This window comes from Acyrthosiphon pisum, chromosome A1 (assembly GCF_005508785.2).
Source record: "Acyrthosiphon pisum isolate AL4f chromosome A1, pea_aphid_22Mar2018_4r6ur, whole genome shotgun sequence".
NCBI lineage: Eukaryota > Metazoa > Arthropoda > Insecta > Hemiptera > Aphididae > Acyrthosiphon > Acyrthosiphon pisum.
Genome location: NC_042494.1, coordinates 68,727,184 through 68,752,020, shown reverse-complemented (window position 1 = coordinate 68,752,020; position 24,837 = coordinate 68,727,184). Strand labels below are relative to the sequence as shown.

The 24,837-nt window shown below is 27.9% G+C and overlaps 1 protein-coding gene and 1 long non-coding RNA gene across 2 annotated transcripts in view; both read left to right on the top strand.

Moving 5' to 3' along the window:
• The first annotated feature begins 2,326 nt into the window (after positions 1-2,326).
• On the top strand, positions 2,327-12,799 carry LOC100167384 (thyroid adenoma-associated protein homolog). Its single transcript, XM_008187023.3, has 24 exons — positions 2,327-2,625; positions 2,709-2,779; positions 2,860-2,981; positions 3,043-3,267; positions 4,712-4,949; positions 5,009-5,172; positions 5,250-5,455; positions 5,555-5,727; positions 5,904-6,085; positions 6,245-6,398; positions 6,502-6,657; positions 6,725-7,060; positions 7,131-7,255; positions 8,091-8,249; positions 8,374-8,501; positions 8,581-8,830; positions 9,905-10,028; positions 10,099-10,332; positions 10,507-10,767; positions 10,897-11,085; positions 11,172-11,873; positions 11,939-12,095; positions 12,172-12,395; positions 12,476-12,799. The coding sequence occupies exons 1-24, from the start codon at positions 2,511-2,513 to the stop codon at positions 12,755-12,757; spliced, it is 4,977 nt and encodes a 1,658-aa protein (XP_008185245.2). The 5' UTR covers positions 2,327-2,510; the 3' UTR covers positions 12,758-12,799.
• A 3,736-nt stretch (positions 12,800-16,535) lies between these two features.
• Positions 16,536-24,837, top strand: part of LOC115033749 — a 52,292-nt gene continuing 43,990 nt past the window's right edge. Inside the window, exon 1 of the long non-coding RNA XR_003839057.1 lies at positions 16,536-17,031. This is a non-coding gene — a long non-coding RNA (uncharacterized LOC115033749). The remainder of the gene's footprint in view (positions 17,032-24,837) is intronic.

Sequence of the window (24,837 nt, the reverse complement as noted above, 5' to 3'; positions counted from 1 at the left end):
TGTAGGAAATGTTTGGGAGGGCTATGGACATTTTTAGGGGGGGCTTAGCCCCTAAAGCTCCCCCCCTATTTGCGCCTATGCCTATTGCCCATTGATCTATTATTAAATAGAAACTTAACCTACCAATAATAACACTATATAAAATAATAAATTTGATAATATGAAGACAATTTCTTAAAACACTCAAAATATTTTGTAAATTTAGTGTTATAGGTAAATTTTCAATTTTTTTTTTCGGAAACCTATATGTACACAGTTATAAGGCAACCAGTTATAAGAACTACGAAGTTTACAATTTTCGGTGTTAGAATAGTGCTTAAAGTTAACCGAGCTGCTTAAGTATAACAAATTAAACATTTTTTTTTAACCCATTCACCCTTGAGCACGACATGGCTCAAACAGAGTAGCAACATTACGAAAATTTTATAGAATCTGCGAATATAAACAGGGCCGTATCTTAGCTTTTTAACACCCGGGGAAAATTAAAAAAATACGCCCATCTCAGGGAGATTATCAGAATTGGTATTTTTTTTTTTACGAAAAATCAAGCACACTCACATAGTATTGTGAGGACCAACATTTACAAAACCTTTTGTAATATACTGGACCAATAATTTATTTACCACAAATAATTTAAATGATTTTAACTTGAAAATAAAACATTTTAAATTTTAAACTAATCAAGTAATAGTTTTAGAAGCACTTCTTTATGGTGTATTTAAATCTAAAATCCGTTGTCAATATTTCTAAGTTTCAGGTTTAGAATAAATAATATTGATAATAATAACATGTATGAATTATTTATTAATAAATCTAAATTAGGTATCCATTGTTTACTTTTAATATAAAAAGCTTTATGTAAAAGAACAATATTAAATTTACAACATAACAATATTATAATGAAACAAAAATGTGATAATGTACTGAAAATTGTAATATAATGATTATAACATGATAAAGAAATTTACTTTATCATGGATTTTAACTTATGGGTTAGGTATATGTATATACTAAAATATCTACATTTTATAAATTTCCAAAATAATACGAAACCGGTTGTCTCTTAATTGATATCTTGAACTATAAAAATAAATTAGATAAAAAAACTAACCCAAGAGAATATAAATTTCCTTTTACATTTTTTTAATATAATATGTAAACAATTTTCAATCTGACTTGGGTTACATATCAATAGGATAGTTTTTTGTTTTAATTATTTAATTATGTTGTACTTTCGTACTATCATTTTTATCAAGAAAATTAATAGTTGTATATTTGTATTTAAAAAGCAAACACAAATAACAAATTATATTCCATTTTGTATTATTTTTCATTTATCTAGTGGCCATGGTGATATTTATAAAAAAAAAAGTTCAGTATTAAAAGTTCAGTATAATATTTAAACCTGCGAACATGTAATTAAATAAATAATCTGAAAACAATTAAATCAGTAGTACCTAAGTAACATTTTATATTAGTACATAATTGTATGCAGTAGGTACCCATTTGAAAAAATATATATTTGTTAATTTAAAATTACATAACAATAAACTACAATTAATAGTGTCATTTTAAGATAAAGTTTTAAATAAACATCTACATAATATATTATATGCAAGAAAACGATGTCATTTACCATACTTTATGTCACTAATCGGAGAGTACATTAATCTAAGATAGACTAAGGCGTGTACACTCCCACAGACAGTTGCGGATGAGTATTTCCACGGCACTGCGTACCTATTTCATATTTGTCCTTTTTAATTTTTAAATCAGTGTTATTAGTTATTACTTATCTCGATTAAAAATACAATTATTTTATTATGTATTTTATTCGCATACCCAATATTACACATTTCTTGTAAAATATTATTTTGTACCTAGTTTTGACTTTTGTTTTAAAGTCCATTTTCAATTTTCAATTTACAAATTTAAAACCTTAAAAATACGCCCACGAAAATTATATGCCCGGGGATAAATCCCCGACTTCCCCCTCTAGATCCGGCCCTGAATATAAATATTATAATGTAATAATAATAAAATTATAAACAATTGTAGTTATGTATCTACGGTTATTTTTTAAGAATTAAAAAAAGAGCTAACAAACAAAATCAATTTTTTTTTTTTAAACTTGTTTTACTGGTTTTACTGTTTAGATCACAGATTTTTCTATTATAGCCACGATTAAAGATAGTACTGTGATTATAGCCGTGGTTTCACGAATTTTAAGATATCTCAATTCGTGCGTGGTTTGTTATCTTATCATATCTGACCGTTTAAGTGATAATGCAATATCACATAACTAAAAAACATAACAATAATAGACACAGAAGTCTGTGATTGTGTATTGTGTAATGATAGGACGATAGGTACACAAAATACAGTAGACAATACACATAAAATATAACAATCATAATTTATACGCCGGCAATTTTCATTATTATTTTGAATTTGAATCGTTGATATCCTGTACAATTAAAAAATATATAATTAAAAAATTATACAAAGCTATGAGTGCATTAAATCTGAAAAATGTAAAACGAGATTTTTCACAACTCAATTACCGACCAGATGTCTGTCATCCAAGTCTAATCAACGAATTGAAGAATATTTTAGAAGCCACAGGTAGAATAAATTAACATATGCCATAAAATACAAGTAAAAATTATAAAACATAATATTCAATTAGGTATTATTTATTTTTTCAGGGCTTCGACAAGAATATGATACAACTATAGCTAATTTAAATTCCCATTCGCTCATTGACATCATTCAACATGTAATTATTGTTACAATAATTGTTGTTTAATCAATTTGTATTGGGGACTATTTACAATTTTTTTTATTTTTAACCTATAGGTTTGCAAAATATGTTATTCTGATACATGTAAGAAGGAAATGGTAGTCAATTTCTTAACATTTCTATCCAAAGTATATACTGAACATTGTATTGATGATGCAGTGAAAAATACTGTTACAAAGTAAATATTATATTTTTTAATCGTAATGACGATCATTGATTTTTAATATTTTGTGTTTCAGATGCTTAAAATCGTGTCCATTAATATTCCAATCAGAATTATCCATTGCTATTTCATGTCAGTTTATATCAAAAATGGAGAGTAAACTGAGTTTATCTGAAACAGAATATTTCTTAAAAACGCTAAATGAATGTTGTGAAAAATTTCCAAATTTTATTTCAAATTGCATTGACAAAGTCATGGAATTTTTTGAAGTTAATCTTCGTCGATCATATGAAATATTAGTGTAAGTAAAGATTTAAAAATAATTTTTCCAATTAAAAGTATTGGACAGTCTTGATAATATAAATTAAACAACAAAAATAAAAACTTTTATTTAATAGTACCTTTAACTTCTACCAACTAAAATTGTATAAACTAACTTCATGTTATTAGGACTGTTAAGGGGGAATATCTGATTATGTTATTAAGGGGCCTTAATCGCATTGATTTAAGGAGAATCATTTAGGCAATTTCCAACCTCGTTGTCGCCACTCGACGTCTATGTGTTTGTCGTAAATGATTATTAGTGTGTGTGGCGTCCATGTGCGTCAATTGTTGCGGTACGGAGGGCTCTTGCACGCACTCGCACGCACATGTCAGTATGTAATATTGTGATCATGAAAAAATGTTTATTTTTCACTCAAACATACGATTCTAATTCCAACAATACGTCGCAACGATTAACTCGATTTACATTCTGACAAAATATTCTTTTTTTCCACAACATCTACGAGGCATCGGTCGAGGTACATTTTTAAAATTGTATTTAGTTAATTAAATATTTAAGTTGGAAATTCTGAATTTTCTTGAATTTTTTACAATTTTTATTGCATTTTAAATTACAAAAATTAAAAATGTGGCTCGACCGTTGCCTTGTATATATTATGGACAATCCGAAAATTTTTTCAGAATAAAACTCGTGATAATTGTCGGCACGTATCGTTGGAATTAGAGACAGTAGTTTTTGACAAAAAAAGACGTGGTAGTGAGGCCCCTTAACGAATTCAGCCAGAGCGCATTACTAATAATTAGAATTGCGAAATATCCTTACTCTAACTGTCATTGACCCGTAGTTATATGACGGTGTGCTGGCAACTGTCACAAAACAAAAATGAAAACACCAAATCTTAGTTTCTTCTCAAACCACTCAATAGTTAAAATATTTTTAATCTGAAAAATTATGCTGATTGAAAATAGTAATACCTGTATACTGTTATTGAGTTTTTTTTTGTATTTTAAATGATAAAAAATTATTCAAGAAAGACCAATTTTTGACTAAGAAGTAGACTTGAACCCTTTTAATTAAAAAAAAAATCATTATAATAATTTTAGAAATAACAAAGTAAAATGTGTTATTGTGAATGTACAATTTGCAGTGGCAGATCCAGGGGGAGGGCAAAAGAGGCATTGCCCCCCCTCCAATCACCGTAGTTTCCCTTTGTTTTACACTGTGTTTAGCCAATTTTGTAGCAAATGTATGTACATTTTGTACTTCTGCTAGCTCCATGCTTTTTCCAACATTAAGTTCACCAAATATGATATTGAATTTATATTTTTAAACTACAATAAACTACAATCAAAGCAATACTACAATTATTACTTAAAAAATAAAAATAAATAGAAATTTAATATTTAGTAGGCAATTTAAGATTAATGTTTATCTAAAATATGTTTATAATTAATTTTAGTTGTGAAAGCTGTCCTACACAAAAAATATCAGCTATCAGATGCGTTCATGAAAGTTTTCGCTTTTTTCTAACAGCTTATAAAAAAAATGTTTTTCCTGAGACTTTGCATTTTTCACTTAATGCATGTTTTATGGACTTATTAGATAGTGATAACTTACCTATGGAAACTCTTTTCAACTGTTGCCTTTCAATAGTATATTCATATATGAAAGATAAATCTACTCTTGAATGCTGGAAGGTAAAATAGACAAGGTAAAATATACAAAAGAAATATAATAATAAGATTGTGGGTTTTAGATTTGTTTGGATAAACTTTCAACACGATCAGATTTGATTAAGTTAGGATTTTGTGTAGCAATATTAAATACTTTTACTGCTGAAGAATTGACAATGATTGAACTAAACAGTGGGAAATCAATTTGTGCTAATTTATATAACATTATAATGGAAGCCAGTATTAGGTAATAAGTCCTTTTTAAAATCATGTACATATAATATTTTTTATTATCATAAAATTGTATTTGTTTAATTTTTCAAGAAACTTAAATGATAGTAGTATTTTAATATCTTCAAGCCGAGTGTTGGTTGTATTTTCAAAACGATTATGTACCAAAAGCAAAATTGATATAGAAAAAGATCAAATTGAAAAATTAATCACTTTTCTTTGGATACGCCTGGATCATTTTATAGATGGCGTAAGACATTCTGCTAGAGACGCTATGATAAATTTAATAAAAATTAAAGGTATATACCTACTTCTATACAAATATAATATATAGATTACATAGTCTTTTAATCATCAATTTTTAAAATGTTTTTATTTTCATTTTAATTCATTTTTAGATGAGTTTATATTAGACAATGTATTGAATCGTTTATCCACATGTGATAAAAATTCTAAAGCATTTTTTATTGTTTTATCAATAATATCAGATAAAGTTGATTCTAGATCAATTATTAAATTTTTACCAAATGTTTCTGAGACTTTAATACATTTAATGGCTTCTAACAATTCAGTGAGTAATAACATTTTTAAAATAAAATAATTCTAGATCACTATTTTTCAAATTATAAAATAGTTAATTACTTATTATTTGAATTTTTTAAATTATTTTTAATCAAAAATAGAAATTAAGGTACAATAAAATATAAAATGATTACATTATTCAAAATGTAAAATTATTATTTACAGGCCATAACCGTTTATATAAATTTAATGTTAAACCATTATACAATAAAAGACAGTAAACTTTGGTTTGACTATTGGTTGCATCCATTATTCAATAAGACAGATAAGTTAGATATTAAACACTTTGAACAAATTATTACTAAAGCTGTTGAACTAACTCCAGATGTTTCAAAACATATATACGAGTAAGTTTGTGTCTCATCACTCTCATCACAGTTGCACTGATAAATTAATTTTTTTCTATGTTGATATATTACATAAACAATATATTAACAATGTAATAATATGTACTTTCTTTAGTGTGATTATTAGTCATTAATATTTGATTTTATTGTATGTTTCAGTTTAAGTAATAAAAATGAGTTGTCATTAAAAATATATTTAATTTGTTTCAACATAGAGAAAAAAATATATTTAAAAAACAATGATGACAGAAATTGGATGAGTCAGACCAATATTGAAACAATAAAAAAAGCTCTTCATAATAATGACGAAAATGTATTTTTTAAATTTGATCAGTATACTTAATAACTTATAAGTCTACTATCTAATTGTTGTTAAGTAATGTTTATTGATGATTATAATATTATTTTATGTATAGATCCGATTTATTGCTATAAATCTTATTTTGGAATGTCAAAAGAAAACTCAACCATTCACAGATAAAGAATTAGAATTAATGAAATACTTTATTATTTACAATATAAAAACTGAAAAGCCATCAATTAGACATATAAATTTGAGTTTTGTTAAAAAAGTTGGTAAAATATAAAATACTTATAAATATAGATGTTTAATAAGTTTTATTTTATTTTTTATTTCAGGCACTTATAAGAATGAATGAGAGTCAATTTTCAGTTACAGTTAGAAATGACGAGTCTTTAAATTCAAAATTACTAAAATACTACACAGAATTCCAACATTGGTTCTCCAATTTTTGTTTTCAAAACCTTTTTTCAGATGCAAATTTTTTTAGACGCAATTTTTCCCTTGAATCATTACGTCTTATTCAAACGTATCTAGTACCAACTGGTATTATTGGGTTAAATGAATCAAAAAATTTTTCTGTAGTTTTAAATTGTATATGGGATACATATGAGCAAAATAAATTATTAGCCAAAGATATATTAACTTGGAACAACCAAGAATTAATCAAATTGGTAATTAATTATTAGTAGCTCACATTAATTATAAAAATGTTGATCATAAACTTTAATTTTTTTCTTCTAGGATAATATAATAATTGAAGATATGCTTAAAACATCTAAAATATTAGCATCTAGTACTAGTCCACCTGATTCCATAACAGCAGGATATTTATTAGAAGTAGTTATGTTTTTAAAACATAATACAAAGTGAGTTCTAAATATTATTAAATTAATTGTTATCTCCTTCTATTTATCGCCACATAGCGATTTTACTTTTGCAGGCTCTACAATCTGGGTAAACATTAGAGTTAATTGATTAGTAAAATAAAGATAATGAATTAATGTTGTATCCTCTTAAGCCTTTCTAGTTTCTAATAATTAGTATTTAGTAAATTATATTTAAAAAAAAAGAAAGATGAAATATAATATTCAATATTAAATTGATGATTCCAAATCCTGATAACTACTTTGCTACTAATTAATGACCAAGTAATATTTGATAAATATTTTTTACAACCGAAAATATCAACAATAAGACTGTCTGCAATGACATATTATCCAACTCTCTGTTTAAATATATAATTAGTTAACTAACATTTTACTGTAAGAGGGCGCTACACCCACATGCATTTTATCTGTCTTCCAAACGCCTAACATAAGTACATAACAAATTGTACAATAAGCAGATCATGTTTAGCTCTGTTAGTTTAAAAATTTGAATGATTTGACTTCTTATAAAATTTAAAGGTAAGACTTTTATCTAGTGAACCTCATAGGTTTTTTTTTTAGATTTTAATTTTTGAAGCAATTTATGAGTATTTTAAAATAAAGATATAAAAAAAACTTTATGAAGTTCACTAGATAATATTCTTACTTCTAAATTTATTAAGAAGTCAATTCACTCAAATGTTTAAACTAATAGAGTTAAACATGATCTGCTGATCGTACAATTTGCTATATTATGCGTTTGTAAGACAGAGAAAACGCATCTAGTTGTAACGCCCTCATAACACCCATGATTATTGTATTTATAATATTGTAGTTATGAAGAATATACATATGATATTATATTGGATTTACTGGATGACCTTAAAAAAGAAGTTGAACTAGCTGAAGAAAATCTTACTTTAGCATCAGGAAAAGGACCAATGTATGGATTAATTCATACTATACGACATTTGCTAAACACTATTAATTGGCAGTAAGTTTTCTTTTACTTCTAAAACTGTTAAATGTATTAAAATAAGTAATTATTTTTTTAATTGTATTAGTGTATAAGTGTATACAGTATACACATTTAGTTATTAAAATAAATATTTTTGCAGGAATCATAGTTTAAAAGACAGTTGGACTACTTTCATAGAAAACTTATCAAAAACTTGTTTAAAATGTGAAAAACTTGTATCAATTGTTGTAAATGATTCATCTCCCGAGGGCATTATTCCAATGGATGGTAATGTTTTGACATATATTTTTATCTATTAAACCTAACATTCCAAAATTTAAAATATAAAAGAATTTAAAAAAATTAGATTTATATCAAAACGATTGTCAAGTAACTTCACAAATGGTTCTACTTTGCTGCTGGCGTACGACAAAAGAATCGTCATTATTATTGGCGGATATAGTCAGTATTATTGAAACACAAGATACAAACTTAAGTAATGCTCTGATTACAGAAATATGTTCATGCTTAACTTCATTACTTTCTGAAACTAAACATCGAGGTGCATTTGAACAAATATATGTCGCATACTTAAAAGTTTGCTCTATTATGTGGAAGTATGTATTTTTTATAACAAAGTTTATATACCTACAAGTGTAAAAAACTAATTATCAGTATTATTAAATGTTCTGATGTATTATGAATTATGATATACCAAATGATTCACCAAGCATGCTCACCCCAATTTTTTTCCTATAATCATGAATTTATTCAAATTCAGTTTTTTTTCAGACGATAACCAGCATTTTTTATCTTCAAAAACTACTTGTTATAATTTTTATTTTGATATATAAATATTTTCAAAGTCATCTGCTTAAAAATGTACGGTATGAAAGGGTGATTGTAATTTGAAAAAAAAAAGTTCACGGGGTATTACTTTATAATGGTTATAAAAATTGGAGTATTAAAAAATATGGTCCTTATAAATTCATAAAATCAGAATTAATAAAAGAAAAAAAATGGAGGTGAGTTTGATTGGTGAATTGTCATGTATGTTATATTATGTATTACAATGAGTTCCACAATCTGATCACGATATAGATTTCATTGTTTATTGGGGGAAAAAAAACCAGAACCAAAGATTATGTTTCTAATAGTACCTTTTATTTTAATCACTGTGTTGTAGATAGTTGAATCGCCTTAAAGTTTTAAATAGTTATAATTGATGTGTCTAACAGTCAGTAAATATAACATTTTTTTTTTTACACTTTTCAGTGTATCGTACATTGTGTCCTCCAATGTATTATAAATTACAATTGTTTACCAACATTTCAAGAAAAAGAAAAGATTAATTAATAAAATAATAAACTGTTTACTTATTTGTTTTGATAAGTTTGGAAAATGATTGCAATAAGAATATGCATTAACTTAAAAATGTTCTCATCAAACTAAATGTTTAAAAATAGTAGGGGAATTGACAAATAATAAATACAAAATTTGACTCTTTCTTGAAAAAATTAAATATAATGAACCAAATGTCAACATAGAAAATATTTGCAATTAGCTAGAAATTTACCAGTCAGTAATGCTATGTGATAATATAAAAAAAAACTCACTATATATTTATATCAGTAAAACGATTATTCACATGTTTAACCTAAAATACAACTTGTATTTGTAAATTTGCTTAGGTCTCCTACATTATACAAAATTCCTTTAAGATATCTTGAAGATGTGTTAACAGAGATCAAAACTGGATTGGGTGATTCGTTCTGTGTTACAAGAAGGAGTGCCGGAATGCCATTTATCATTCAAGTAAATACTTGTATATTAATACATTTAATACATTATAATATAATATTATATTGTATTCAACTTTTTCAAGGCTCTAATCTGTACAAACCACGATAAACGAAAAAATGTTAACTATACAATGGAAACGTTGATAAGTATTTGTGAAAATAAGAATACAAATGAAGATTTAAAAGTCAGAGTAGTTCATGCTCTGAATGTTTTAAGAGCATTATTTCGATGTTCGCAGTTAGGAGATCTGGTTGGTCCTTTTGTATCTAGAGCAATTGACATATCTATAGTATTATTTAACTCATCATCATGGCCAGTAAGTATAATATTTAATATGATCAAAATTTCATTATTTTTGAATACCTAATGATGAGTTATGTCTAACAACCTCTTTATTGGATAGTCTAGTTCAACCAATTTGTTACCTCATTGGAACTCTTTATTTAATTATCCTAATATTAATTTTTTAAACAATTTTACATTTTTATAGATTCGTAATTCTTCTACATTATTACTTAGTGCATTGGTTAATCGTGTATTTGGTGTTCCACGATCATCTACTGAAATATCTTGGAAAAATCGTATGACTGGTCGAGAGTTCTTTCAAAGGTATCCGGAGTTATTTGACACATTTTTAAACGAATTCAAAAAGTTTTCACCAATGGACATGAGGCCTTCATTGTATCCAACATTATTAATACTCGCTAGACTATATCCAACACTTAACGAAGCAACTGATTGCATTTTCCAAGTAAATTTAAATTTTGATTATAAATTATATTTTATTATATTGAAATATATAAACATTATATTTAAAAATCTTTGAAATTGCATATTATTCAGTTGATTAATTACATAGTTAATGTTAATTATTTTTAAGTTGTCCATTTACGTTCCATACATATTTAAATGTGCTCAAAGTCCAGTTATGAAAACTAGAATGTTAGCTGCAACGTCAATTGCACCTCAAGTTACACAAAATAAATTAGTTGAACATCTTTATATAACATACAACAAATTAATTACCAAATGTTTAAAAGAAAATACGACACATGGACTTTTATTACAGGTAATTTTAATTATTTTCTTTATACTTATTAATTGATTTTGATAAAATATGTTTACATTTTTCTGACAATACAAATTTGATTTTAGATGTTTAGTTTGGTTAAAAATCTACCAAAACTTGATGATTTTGATAAATTAGTTTCATTAACTGAAGATCTTATAATAAACTATAACCATTTTATCAATTATTCTTACATCGTTCAAGAAGTTTTCTTAAGATGTATTACATGTCTATGGCTTCAACTTGATGATGTGCAGTATAATGATTCAATTAAACAATTTTGTACACTTACGTTGAAATCAATTAAAAAATTAGTTCAAATTAACGCTATTGGACGATCAAAATATTTAGAAAGTGCTACATTGTTGTTATTTGCAATTAGCCTAAAAGCTCAAACTGACTTTTCAATAGTTGTATACAATATTATGAATAATAATGTGCACTGTGAAACAGTATTTAAAATTTTAGGTGTTATTTTATCTGAAAAACCTCTAGAGTTATGTGATGATTTGGATAATTTCAAAAATCTGTATTGGGACCGGAAAGTTTTGACGGACCAACTAATGGCTAACAAAAGTCTAATGGAGTTAGTCTGTCAACAGTGCACTATAGTAGACACATCAATTGATATGAAATATTTGGTTTTATCAAAATTTACTCCAGTTCTGCACATGTATTTCAAAACATATGATTCAATTGACAATTTTATTTCAAAATTGTTCAATATTAAAAGAGACTCTGAAATTGCCCAAGCTTTATCATGCATAAATGGATATTTGTATTCGCAAGTAAGCAATAATATATTAATTTATTTTTACCATTTGAATGATATTGTAACAACAATTACTTTTAGACATCTTTAGATCAATCTGTGATAGAAAAATTAACACGTTTATTTGACAATATATACTATGACCAACGATCTGATGAGTGCAAAAATGCTTGTATTAACATTATTGTTGATCACTATAATTTACTTATTAGAAGCCACTCAATAGACATGATTGTTTGTAAGTGAATTTCTTGATGTTATTCAATATTCATATATCTAATTGTATATATTTTTTTAATTGGCTTTGCTCCTAGTTCTAAAATTATGGAATATAATAATACATTATTCTGAAGACAACAGTGAAGAAGTAAGAAATCATGTGTGGCGTTTGGTGAATATAGACACAAACTGTGCCAAATCATTTGAGTTATTATTTGACAAGTTTGCGGAACACTTTGAACAATATCCAGCTGCTGTTCTTATAGCTTTAATATATTGGTCTTATATAGATGTAGAGTTACCTCAAGATCGTCCAGAAGTACATATATTATTGTTTCTTACAAGTTAGGTACATATTTAATATCATAATGAAATATAAATTTACTTTTTATTTGTCAGGGACAAGTGTTTGACGGCGGAGACACTAGTGAATTCAAGGAACATACAATTCGAAAAGGTCTAGCACTTAACATAATAATTTATCTAACAAATAACAATCCACAGTCAATGAATTTGGAAATAAATAAATATCTACAAGATTGGATAATAGAAGAATGGATAACTGATTCTGATAATAAACCAACAGCTCTAAATTTAAAGTCTGTTGGAGACTTCATGACTTACGCTAAAAATGTTTATTCAATAACCAGTAAACTCATGTGTCTTAAATTAACAAATTAAAACCTTATAAATATAACCTAATAAATACTATGTAATACCAATTATCGTGTTTTAAAAAGAATTGTTGGTTGAAACAAAAAATTTATAGGTCAGCAAAATAAGAAATTGTTTTTCCTTCATTTATCTATGAAGGGCATAGACCAAATTTATAAGGATATGATAATATCTATAAAAGCGTCAACCAGTGCAAAAATATAATGGCGCCGGGATGGCAGGATTTTTACACTGTTGGTATTGATATAGTGCAAAGATTTTGGTGTATTTTTTTTTAACATCGGTTTGTATTGACAAATTTTCTAGTGCGACACTTGTTGTAACTTGTATCTGTTTGATGATTGTTATTTGTCCTAATTTAATAATATTATCACTGATCAATGATTTTACCATGCCTATGGACAATAGGAATAAAAACTTGTACTAATTTTAAAAATTTGTTAAGTAAAAGTACTCTCATAAACCATTAGTAGATATTGTTCTTTTACTACCTCACACCCTGTTTCATGGATGTAACTATAATAGTTACATCATACAGGGGCTAGAGTCGTATAAAACCAAAATTTAAAACAAGCCAAGGGTGTCACAGGGTGTCTAGTAAAAAGTAAACCATATAAAATCAAGGCTACATTAAAAATAAAATGTAAACAATAAAATAAGTATAGGTAGGTATTATATATTATATCATTTTACATTGATATACCTACGTTTACATTTAAATGCAAATATTTTAGAACCTCATCATCGATTATGTACCATGATTGTACCTATATTATAAATTATAATATTTTCATTAGAAAAGTCTTTTTTGATGATATTATAGCTGGATCACTAAGTATATTATAGTGTTATGGATCATTGTTTTAATTACATAATCTGATATACGTAGGCGCAACTAGGGAAGTTTTCTGGGGGTTAGAATTGTATTAGCAGCACACACCCTAATATGTTTATATGTTAAACTAAAATATGATCAAAAACTGCTGATATGTGTTCTAATTCTTCTCATTTAAGTAATAATTATAAATAATGTATATTATGTAATATTGTAATGTATAAACAGTGATTGTTAACCATGAATAATATCAATCCTAATTTGTTAAACAGGACGCTTTTTAACCACAGTCAGAGGTAGGGGTAACTGAGTCCACCTCCACTTTATCGTACTAGCATTGATTCTAAATATTATAGTATTTATAATCAATGGTACTAGGTACCTATGAATCCTATAATATACTATAGGACACACTGCTATAGGTACAGCAGAGTGTAAAGTGATTTCCCAAGTCTTTTTTATATTAGTGTTTAGACTTAGTTCCGGCAGTTGTTGATGAAATTATGCATTTACGCCCCTATTACTATTTCTGTATTCTGTAGATAATAAATATTGTTGACTTGTTTACTGCATAAATTAAATTAGGTATCATCTATATGGAAATTATAATAATTATATTTATATATAATATTATATTTACTATGTACATATTTAGGTACGATTATAATATAGATAGACTATCAGCAACAGCCAAAAACAGATGACAAAATGCAGGAGATGCGTTTTTGGTAAATTATAAATGTACATTTTTTTATCTAACTTAATTTATCATTTAGTTGTCGTGCGTGATGCTGATGCACATGTGGCGCAGGCATTAGTTTTATTCGTATTCAGTGTCACGTTTTGGAATTTAACGGCCGGGGGTCCTATATAGTGACTGATTTGGCTTATTGAAATAGTCGACTGAGGCAATATTGCTTCAGACCTTCTCTCTTTAAAAATATAATATATGATATACGGCCGACTTTATTATATTATTATGGAACCTCTGCAGCCCAACGATTTGTTTTATTATTAATAGGTATATTTGAATGATAATAGAACGTGACTCATAAAAGTCTATAATAGTCTCAAAATGCCGTAGATATAAGGGTGATTAAACTTTTTTTTTCAGTTATTTTTACAAACTTGATTGATCAAATTTTTTTTAAATAAAGTTTTTTGTTAATATTGTACGTCTAAGTGTCTAACGTCTAAACAATTTTCAATCCCTCTACTGATTTTTGGGCCCCTTGGTAATTCACTGAAGTTTTCTCGTTGCAGTAAACCAGTAGTCATATTTTTTAAGATTTTAAATTAGTGTAGAAATGTAGAATGATGCATACCAATCACTGCAGAGTTCCGAGTCCATGTTGGTCAAAAGACAAAAATTTCCAAATGCTTTTCAAGAAACTCTTAAAATTATAAATATCCTCATGACTTTGCCTGTTACTACTGCATCCAATGAACGCTTTTTTTCTTCTCTAAAATTAGTTAAAACCCATCTGCGGCTAACAATGGGAAATGAAAGGCTGAGTGATTTACTGGTCATTGCGGTGGAAAGTGATGTATCTAGTAAAATTAATTTGGATGATGCAGTTGACTTATTTTCAAAAATGAAAAAAAGAAGATATCCTTTAATCAATTAATAATACTTTTCTTCATTAATAAAAATTGTTATAGTTAATACTGTTAATAGTTTACAGAATTTTAATTGGTAGGTATAGGATTGTGCATTTGTTTTATAAAATATCTGCTATCACATATTTGCAAATTATGTTACTAACCAGTTAATAAATAAGGTTGTAAAAATTAGGCTAAAAAAAATTCTTATTAAGTATAATTATGAATAAGTGAGGTGGGGTATGGTAATATGATAAAAACGTAAGTATATATTATAATGCGGTTGCGAGCGAAGCGAGCGGTTTTTTTTTACCCATTCGGGCCGGTCAAAACCTTTGCCCCCCTCTATTGAAAGTTGAAATGACGCCACTGGTTCCTATTAAGTAGGTATTTAAGTTAGTATAAAAGTATAATCAATATATAGTAATAATATGTCAACCACTGTACTCATTCCATGATTATTATAAGAACTAATGTAGATTATAATATAATCAATAATTGATAAATAACTAGCATTATTGCATTAATATTTGTATTAGACAAATTTCAATGTTTCACGTTTTTGTGATATATTTCATGCTTTTAACACTAATCTAGAGTCGTAAATTGTAGATTTATCAGCGTTAAGTTCTAACTATTGTCTTGTCATATATTGTAATTTATGAGCTATCGTAGTTTTATATTAGTATTAATATCCATGAATTCTTATTTCTTATCTTAAAATCTTTTAAGACTTGGTTCTTACGGGAATTTAATTATGGTTATTCTAAAAAAAAAAGGGTCTGGGGGGATATATCCCCATATCCCCCCCTCCATAATTACGCCACTGTACATAAGGCATGGCGTAAAGAATTTTCGGAAGAATAGTAGCCGTCAGAGGTTGGATTGTATAAATTATACAATACTTGTAATTATACAGTATAATTAATTCGTATGTGGTTATTTTCACTTCTGTTTCACAGAGGGGAAAAAACAAATAGCGCTGTTGGTGACAAAAATACAAAACATGACAATATATCACGATATCCGCGACCGCACGCACGCATACTAATTGCTAATTAGTAACAAGTAATAACTTACTATTAACCGACATTGTTACAATTATAATTTACATAGCCGTTAAGACTTAAAAAGAGGAACGGCGACCATAGAGGAAATTATTATTATATTAATAATGACGTAGTACACGTGCCCGGTGGGGCTAGTGGCTGCACTGGTCCAAGGCGGCTCGGCGTCGTCGGTGGGTCGGTTCGTCCGTCCGTCTCCTCAACTGTCGCCACAACGGTGACGTCATCGTCATCCACTCTTTGATAACCACTTGTTTGCGCGTCGTAACCTGTTTCACAGCTGCTGCCGCCGCGGTGGTGGCCGGTACTGGTGGCGCTGCGCTCTGCTCTGGCGGCTCACCCAACGACCGTACAAACACAATAATATAACCACACACAGCCTTACAAAAACGTAACGGGTTCGCGGCAAGTACTCCGTACACGTTCGGCCCGCAACCGTTTCGTCCCGTCCGTGAGCACTGCGCGCGATCAGTCCGTCGTGGCGTCGTCCTCGTCGTCGTCGTCGTTGTTGTTGCCGTCTTCCTTCCCTCGCGTGTCGTTTTCTTTTTCACTCTTCTTTTCATTTTCTTTTCGAATCGACAGGGCACCACAAAATATTTTATTATTATAGTTAATAGTGTCGTAAGTCCGTCGATTATAAACTTTCTCGATCATTCGTGTCGTTTTAACTCGTTTTCAATGATAGCAATGTCTTTTCGCGCCGCTCGTCGATATTTTGGATTTGGCCGACCGTCCGGCTCTGCAAGGGGTCCTAGTGTACCCGAATACCGCTCGTGGTGAGTAAAGACAGAAAACCAATTTTCACACTTACCCCCCCTATCGTGTTTTAGTTTAGAACATTCTTTCGGCGATCGAAGCCCAATTCGAAAACCTCGTCTGAGTATTGTAATAATCTGGTTTTGATTTTTCTAGTATTGTTATAGGTACCTACGCTGCACATCATTTTGATGATAATAATAATTTATTGTGTACCTAAGTAGGCTATGTGATGTTTAAAAAGCCTTATACAGAGATTGTATATAATATGTGACTTGTAGATTGGCAATCCGTGCATAGGTACCTACTGTATACTGATCACCTACAGAAAAAGATGAATTTACATTAAATTTAGTTACGCATTGATAATGACCCATACTGTAAAGGCTATATAGGGTACACAATAGGTACCTATTAGGTGTTTTTCATACTTTCACATGTCATTTGATTAGTAAGTGCCATCGAAAAATTGTACTAGGTACAAGACGTACTAATTTATGCAGGGAGAAACATATTATTTAGGTACCTAATTATCTTTCTCTCTTCGCTGATACATTTTGTTTGTATAAATTATAAATAACACCTATTGTCTAGTGATATTAGGTATTACTACCTTAGTATAGGTACCTTGTTCCTACCTACATACATTAAATGCATGATTACTTATAGGATAATTATTTACTAACAGTCAAGTGATCATTTACAACAAAATTATTATTGATCATTATACCTACCTATTAAATTTGTTATTAGACTGGTACAAATACAAACTGTTGTTATGAAACGATTATAGAAAAAAAAAAAAAACAAAATTGAGTTATGAGTTGACTTACCTAGGTAATACTTATGTATTAGGTAATCAGAGTATAATTTTGCTGTCTTTTAGTTTATAATTTGTTGACTTACTTATAGTTTAATGTGCCTATGTTATATTTTGTTAGTATTGACAATACGTTCTGAGTTAAAAATATGTGATATAGCAAAGTGATATATTTATAAAGATATTTCCATGAAGCTTAATTTCGAGCTTAATTTTGATATTTATACAGTTCCTGTTACTTATTAGTTATTAGTGTTATTTACGGTTATGTATTTATGTTAACCTCAAGATATTTATATCCATGTACTTGCTAAAAGGATGTATCATTGGCTTCTAAGTTGATTAATCTAAGTTTGACTTCTAACTCAAGAGACCAACTCTTCAGTCTCATTTTCACCATCCCGTACATTTCTATCTATTGTATATTCATAGATAGGTATTTGGTATTTTCCTGGTACATCAACTCATGCTTGTATGTTTTTATTAAGTCAGTCTTACTTTTTGCACTATCCTACTGACTGCTTTTCCCATGATTATTTTATCACCTGGATAGGAGGCTAGGATGTATGGTTTTACATTATTTTTTTTGTCCATAATATACTTTGTAATACCAAAACAATACAATTAAAAAAATATTTTATCAATTTTAATACCCGCCTAGTTAATAAATAGTTCAAGTTAGAATTACTGTTAGTAAGCTGTTTTCAGTTTCTAGTTCGCTACCTGTTAAAATGTTTTTCTAAACAGCTATTAACATTTTTAATTCCTAAGTACCTACTTAACTATTAAATTCTAAACCTATGACCTCGTATCACTTATCATTTATAAGTACAAATGGAATTATTGTCTTTATACTCGGAGTATTAACAAATAATAAATAATATTAGAGTATTATGCGCTTCATGTCTGAAAGATAACATAAATTATAAACTTTGGTATTCAATCATTTATATCACCATTGAAATACTAGATAATTGTTTAATATTAGCATTATCTTTTGTTTATTATTAGCATAACACTGTTATTATTCAATAGTCAATTGAAGTCAAATGAGTCTTCAAAGTTGAATTACATTATAGCCTTGATTATAGCCTATAGATGGTATGATAATATTCAATTGCCATGATTATACCTAAATGGGCAATTGACTATTGAGAACAATATTGTCAGTTTACCATTGATTATAATGGTTTTACTTAACTTTTCAAATAGTTCATCTTTTAAAATAAGTATAAACCTGTATAACCTAACCAATTTAGTATTTAATAACTTGGTATTTATCTCGGTATTTATATTATACAATTTAAGTATAGGTACAATGAGAAAGCTACCTATTGGTTGTTTTTATGTTGATGTACTTTTTTTTACTATTAGTAAACTATTAATCAGAAAGAAAACATGCGTCACAAGTCACACAGTGGCGTATTTAGTATTTTTTGTAGGGGGAGGATGACAAGAATTTTAGTTTACAGATTACGATTTAATAATTATAATATAAAAATAGACATGTATTTAAAGAGCCATGGGGGCGGATTTGTCCCCATATCCGCCACCGTAAATACTAAATACGCCCCTGAAGTCACATACCTGGTGCCTCTAGTAATTTAAAGTTATGCATAGGTAGTACCTATTTCTGATGTTTAAGGATTCAGTATTTTTGGAGAGTATTGAGAAAATTTACTAAAATTGAAAAAATCATAAAAACTCATTTTAAACTTAAAATATGTTTTTTTTCGAAATAAGAATCTTAGATGTTGCTAATTTTGAATTATAATAATTGACAATAATTTATATTATCAAATTAATAATACAGTATAGCATTCAGCCCTTGAATAAATATTAAATTTCCTCTGTGCTTACCTAGGTATATTAAATATTAATGATTATTTGTAGTTGTTGAAGTATGTTGAAATTTTTAATACCAAAATACTTGGTACTTTCATAAAATATTACATTATTCCAAGTCGTTAAGGCTATTTTTAATACTACATTAATAAATTGTGTTCTATTATAACAATATTGTTGTATTTCATTTTTTAATTATAAATTCCAATACCTACGTAGTTTAGGCTATAATTTACAGAAATACAAAACTTAGCATGCTTGTGGATGAGTGTGGGTTAACCTAATTGTATATTTAATTTAATTTAATGATGTATCATTGCCTACTTTTAAATTTGAAACCTTCTTATGTAAATATGGATGAAGTGAGACGTGTACCTAACATTATAGGCCTGCTCGGTAGTCATTTGTTAGACTCGATTGTCGATAGTGTCAAAAAATCGATTATTTCAATTAATCGATATATTTTGAAGAAAAAATGAATTTACGATATTATTTATTCACCATATTCGATAAACAAATGGATTGAAATAATCGATACTACCGGATAACCCATACTTTTTTTTTTTAACCCACGGTAACTTACACTATTGGGTGTGGGGGTGAAATATAGGATGAAACACGTGTGTGTATGTATCGATTATATCGATATATTGATATATCCGATTGTATCGTTCTATCAATATATTGAAATATCCAATTATATCGATATATCCGATTAATCGATATATATTTATTTCCAAATTATATCGATTAATGGATACTATCGCGTACAAAAAACGATTAATCGGTATATCGGCACAGGCCTAACCTAACATCCATGTCTGTATACTTATTTAGATCAAGTTACAGCTTGCCATTTTCTGAGGAGCAAAATATAGTCATAGATTCTGAATAGAGTCATGCCTTGAGTCATGCATTTGTAATATATTTCATGAATTAATTTTGAAGGATCAGTGATATTTTTTGTGTTATAGGTAAATTATAATAATATATGAAGCAATAAACTTGCATTAGGTAATCCAACATTGCGAATGGTTTTTGGTTGCATTTTTCATTTAGTTGGTACTTAGGTCATATGGTTTAAAAATTAGGAGAAACTCTGTGAAAAATCAACCAAAAATCAATGGAAACTCTAATATTTACGTATGATATAATCGTTTGATTTTATTTTTGAAATTCAGAAAAAATATATTTGAAGAATAATTGTAAACATTACATTTTTTTGTTGATTGGCATTATTTTTTTATAAATTACAATCCATGCAATTTGTACAATAAGTAATATTTATAGTTAAACGAGTTTATACACAAATTAAGAGAAATCACACATTTGTGACACCTCTTAAAATTATTAAGTAAGTGCTTAACCTAAAGTTATCAAATCGCGGCACTAGTTCCTTTTGAGACGTCTGGTTGGGTTACTGAGAAGAGTGAGTAATGCTAACTCGTTGATAATTTCTTTGGGATTATCTTGCAGTTTGGCGTTTAGGCGTTACTAATAGAGAGCAGCAGTTTTGTTGATTGAGAGTAATTTGAGGTCGGAGTTTAAAGACCAGGGTGTGCCAGCGATTCAGCGCAGACAGATTTTTTTGGAAAGGTTGTGTAATATTCTTAACAAAGCCCCAGATTACGATGCCATACTCCCATAGTTGTTGTCGAAGAGTTTTAAAAAGAATTATTTTGATAGGTTTGGTTAGGGTAGAGTGAAGGAGTGACCTTATCTGAGGAATATAGTTTCTTTCGCTTTTCTTTGAGATGAAGAGACCAGGTCAAGCGCCTGTAAAGTGTAAGGCCCAGGTTTAACTTCTGTTGAACGAGGAATGATTCAATGATGATGTTGTTGTTGACATGGTTGAGGTTTAAGTGAGAAAGTATAATATGACAAAAAAGGACTTGGATTCCTTTTTTTAAAATTTTTTAATTTGTGAACTATTGCGGGAAGTATTTAGGTGAGTTTGTAGTTAGAGAGATTGTATGGTGTTGTCAGAAGATGCAGATAGTAAGGTTTATATACTATGCATAATACGTATATTTAAATGTATATTAGAATTACGAATAATAATATGAAAAAAAAGATGACATCGTACTAATAATCCTAAAACCTGATAATAATAACAATAATACAATATTGATAACTATTACGTTGTAACAGTTATCAAGATAATTATTTGGACAATTAACGTAAAATGTTTTATGATAATATTGTAAATGTAGATAGACCTATCCGTTGCTATTTAAATTTAGACTATAGGTAATATCCAGAAATATCATTTGCGATCCATAATTAGTTTATCAAATAGGTTCCAAATGACGGTTTATCAAGTATTTAGATCCTTATAAAAAACTTTATTATATTCGTTCTAGGGATTGAGACTAAGTCTTACTGCAACTTTCTGTCATATGGCCATGACTTATTTTAAGTTCACATTTGTGTTTTTCGACTTGTCTGGAAATATGTTTATGATTTTTACGACGGTGCTGCCGGAATGATATTTCGGGTCAATTTTTGTCATCAAAAAATGGAATTAAGACAACCCAGCAGGAATTGGTTTCTTCTTGAAACCATAGTCTACTTGTCACTTTGAAAGCTTAATACCTATACAGTGTTTCTCATTATATATTCTTACAGTGATTTAAAAATATCAAAACACATAGTCACATTACAATCAATCTGCAGTATTACAATTTACTGTACTTACTCGATGTCATTATTAAAATATTCAGATTCATAAAAAGGTATTTATAATGTATGAATTTGTTTAGTTTTATTTTCAGTTTAGGTTTGATAACATTTTTAATTCTAAGCTTAAGAGTGTGATAACTGATAAGAAGTTTTTCATAAGTTGTTTTTACAGAAATTTAAAAATATCGAAAATATGTAAGTAGGTAGGCATAATTTTTTTGAAAGAGTTTAGAGTTCGAATTTTCTTGACTATATTTTTGGTTCAGACTTCAGAATCTTTTTTTTATTCAATGATTTTTTATATATTTATATATAATTAAAATCTAACACACTCAATGCGGTGCCCAATTCATGATGATCTACATTTTAATTACACACTTCATGACAGGTAGGTATTACTGAAAGTACTGTAGAAACAAATTCTCCGACTCGTTCTCAGATTAATTAATTTGGTTTTCCATACTAATATATTATGTAACTTTATTTCATTTATTGATTTATTACTTTCGTTTATATAGTTATATTATGTTTGTAAATATTAAAAATTAAGTAGGTTTATATCAAAATTTAATATAGGTAGGTATAGTTAGAGTAACATGGAAAATAAATAAACTCTATTCGTATCTCTTATATTATATAGTTTCTATATGTTAGTACTTACATAAAGATGAAAGTAGATAAACTTATACAATTCAAATATAAATATCAAGATCACAAAGTTGCCTCGATTTTTTTTTATTTTTACATTATGGCCATTAAAATGTCATTAAATAATGCTCTTTTCCTAAATGTTTTTCCGTGCAACACCACTATCGTTTGAACTTACTGACGATTCCCTATAAATAATTCACCTAGTATAACCCTTATTCTAGAGGCTTAAATACGGGACTATTTCCTTATTTTGGCCCCAGGCCAATCGCTATCACGAACCCTTCAGTCTATGTATAAATGTTTTATGCTGTTCGTTAAAAGCTATCGTTGTAAAAGACTAGAAACGTTTGAATATTAAACACAACCAGCCATAAAGAATCAAATCTCAAAAATGTTATGTACATTTTATTTTATAATTTTTTGTAAATCCAAGCAGCTTAACGCCCTAACTTATCCGTAACGTATCCTATCAACTGATTTTTTTAGTCTTGATTATGATGTTTTATATTTATGTTCATTGTTAATTTTATTTATTGTTTTTTCTTACTACCTACCAGTAGACTAGACAAGAATAATATGTAAATCACACGTATAATTTGTAACTTTTTACGTATACGGTAGGTTTTAAGATTAATATGATTTTAATCTGGGTTTTACAAATTAATTTTGAATTATGCACTTTGAAAGTTTTCCCTGGTCTAACACATTTTTATTTATGTCCGGCTATAGGGAACCGAAGTATATAATTAAGGAAGTCTGGTGTTTAACACTGATTGAGGTATTAATCATTGTTTTTAATAAAATACTTATTAAAATATTTGCAGAATGGTAAAAATAACATTTATATTAAAACAAAGATATATTTTCTGATTTGTTTATTGTTTTAATTTATTCCGAGTGCTTGACTGTTTTTATTAAACTAAAGAATAAATAAAACTTCTATAAACCATTTTGTTACTTGTCGGTAGGACATTTTAATATACCTACATAAAGAAAATTTCTTTTTATTAAATAAATTGCTTACGGTTAGTTAAAAAAGAGCTGGGTCCGAATATAATTTATTATATATTATACGATACAGAGACTTTTGGTGTTGGTGAGTGACCAAATACGAGTGGTTTCTCGTCGATCTCCTCGACGCAAGATATTATTTTTTGTAAATTTATGATTTTTCGAATCAAGAAGTATTATTTATTGGAATAACACAAAGTAACCTAAATTGATTTCGTTAAAAATAGATGTCCAACTTTTTTTTTCTCATTTTTCTGTAGTTTCCTTTGCGCTTTAATAAACTTATAAGAGTAAGAATATCAAAAAATGACCTCTATATTAAAGTACCAAATATATTAAATTTTCAATCCATAAATAAGGTTACATCAATTGTTAGAGCACTATATAGGTAAGTATAATAGGTACTTAAAAAGGGGTTTATAGACAAAAGAAAAGAATCATTGAAATATTATTATTCTTAGCTAATAACCGATGTCCAGTAACTTATTGTTTATAATAATTGTGTACCTAACTTTAAAATACATAAATATAAGCATAATAATATGTGTTTTTCGTAATTATGCATAATATTTTATTGATAGGCTTTAATATTATTGGCGATACATTTGAACAGTAAAAAGAGTTTTTTCACATTCAGTTTTGTGATATTTTAATTTTTTTTATTATTAATGCACAATAATGTACCTAGTATATGCAATAGAAATAAGGTTTTTTTTTGATAAATTCTACATATAGTTGAGGCTTTGGCCCTCATGTAAAACAATTCCGAATATTTGATTAATGTTTTTTTTTGTAATTATAGGTACTAGTGAGTTCA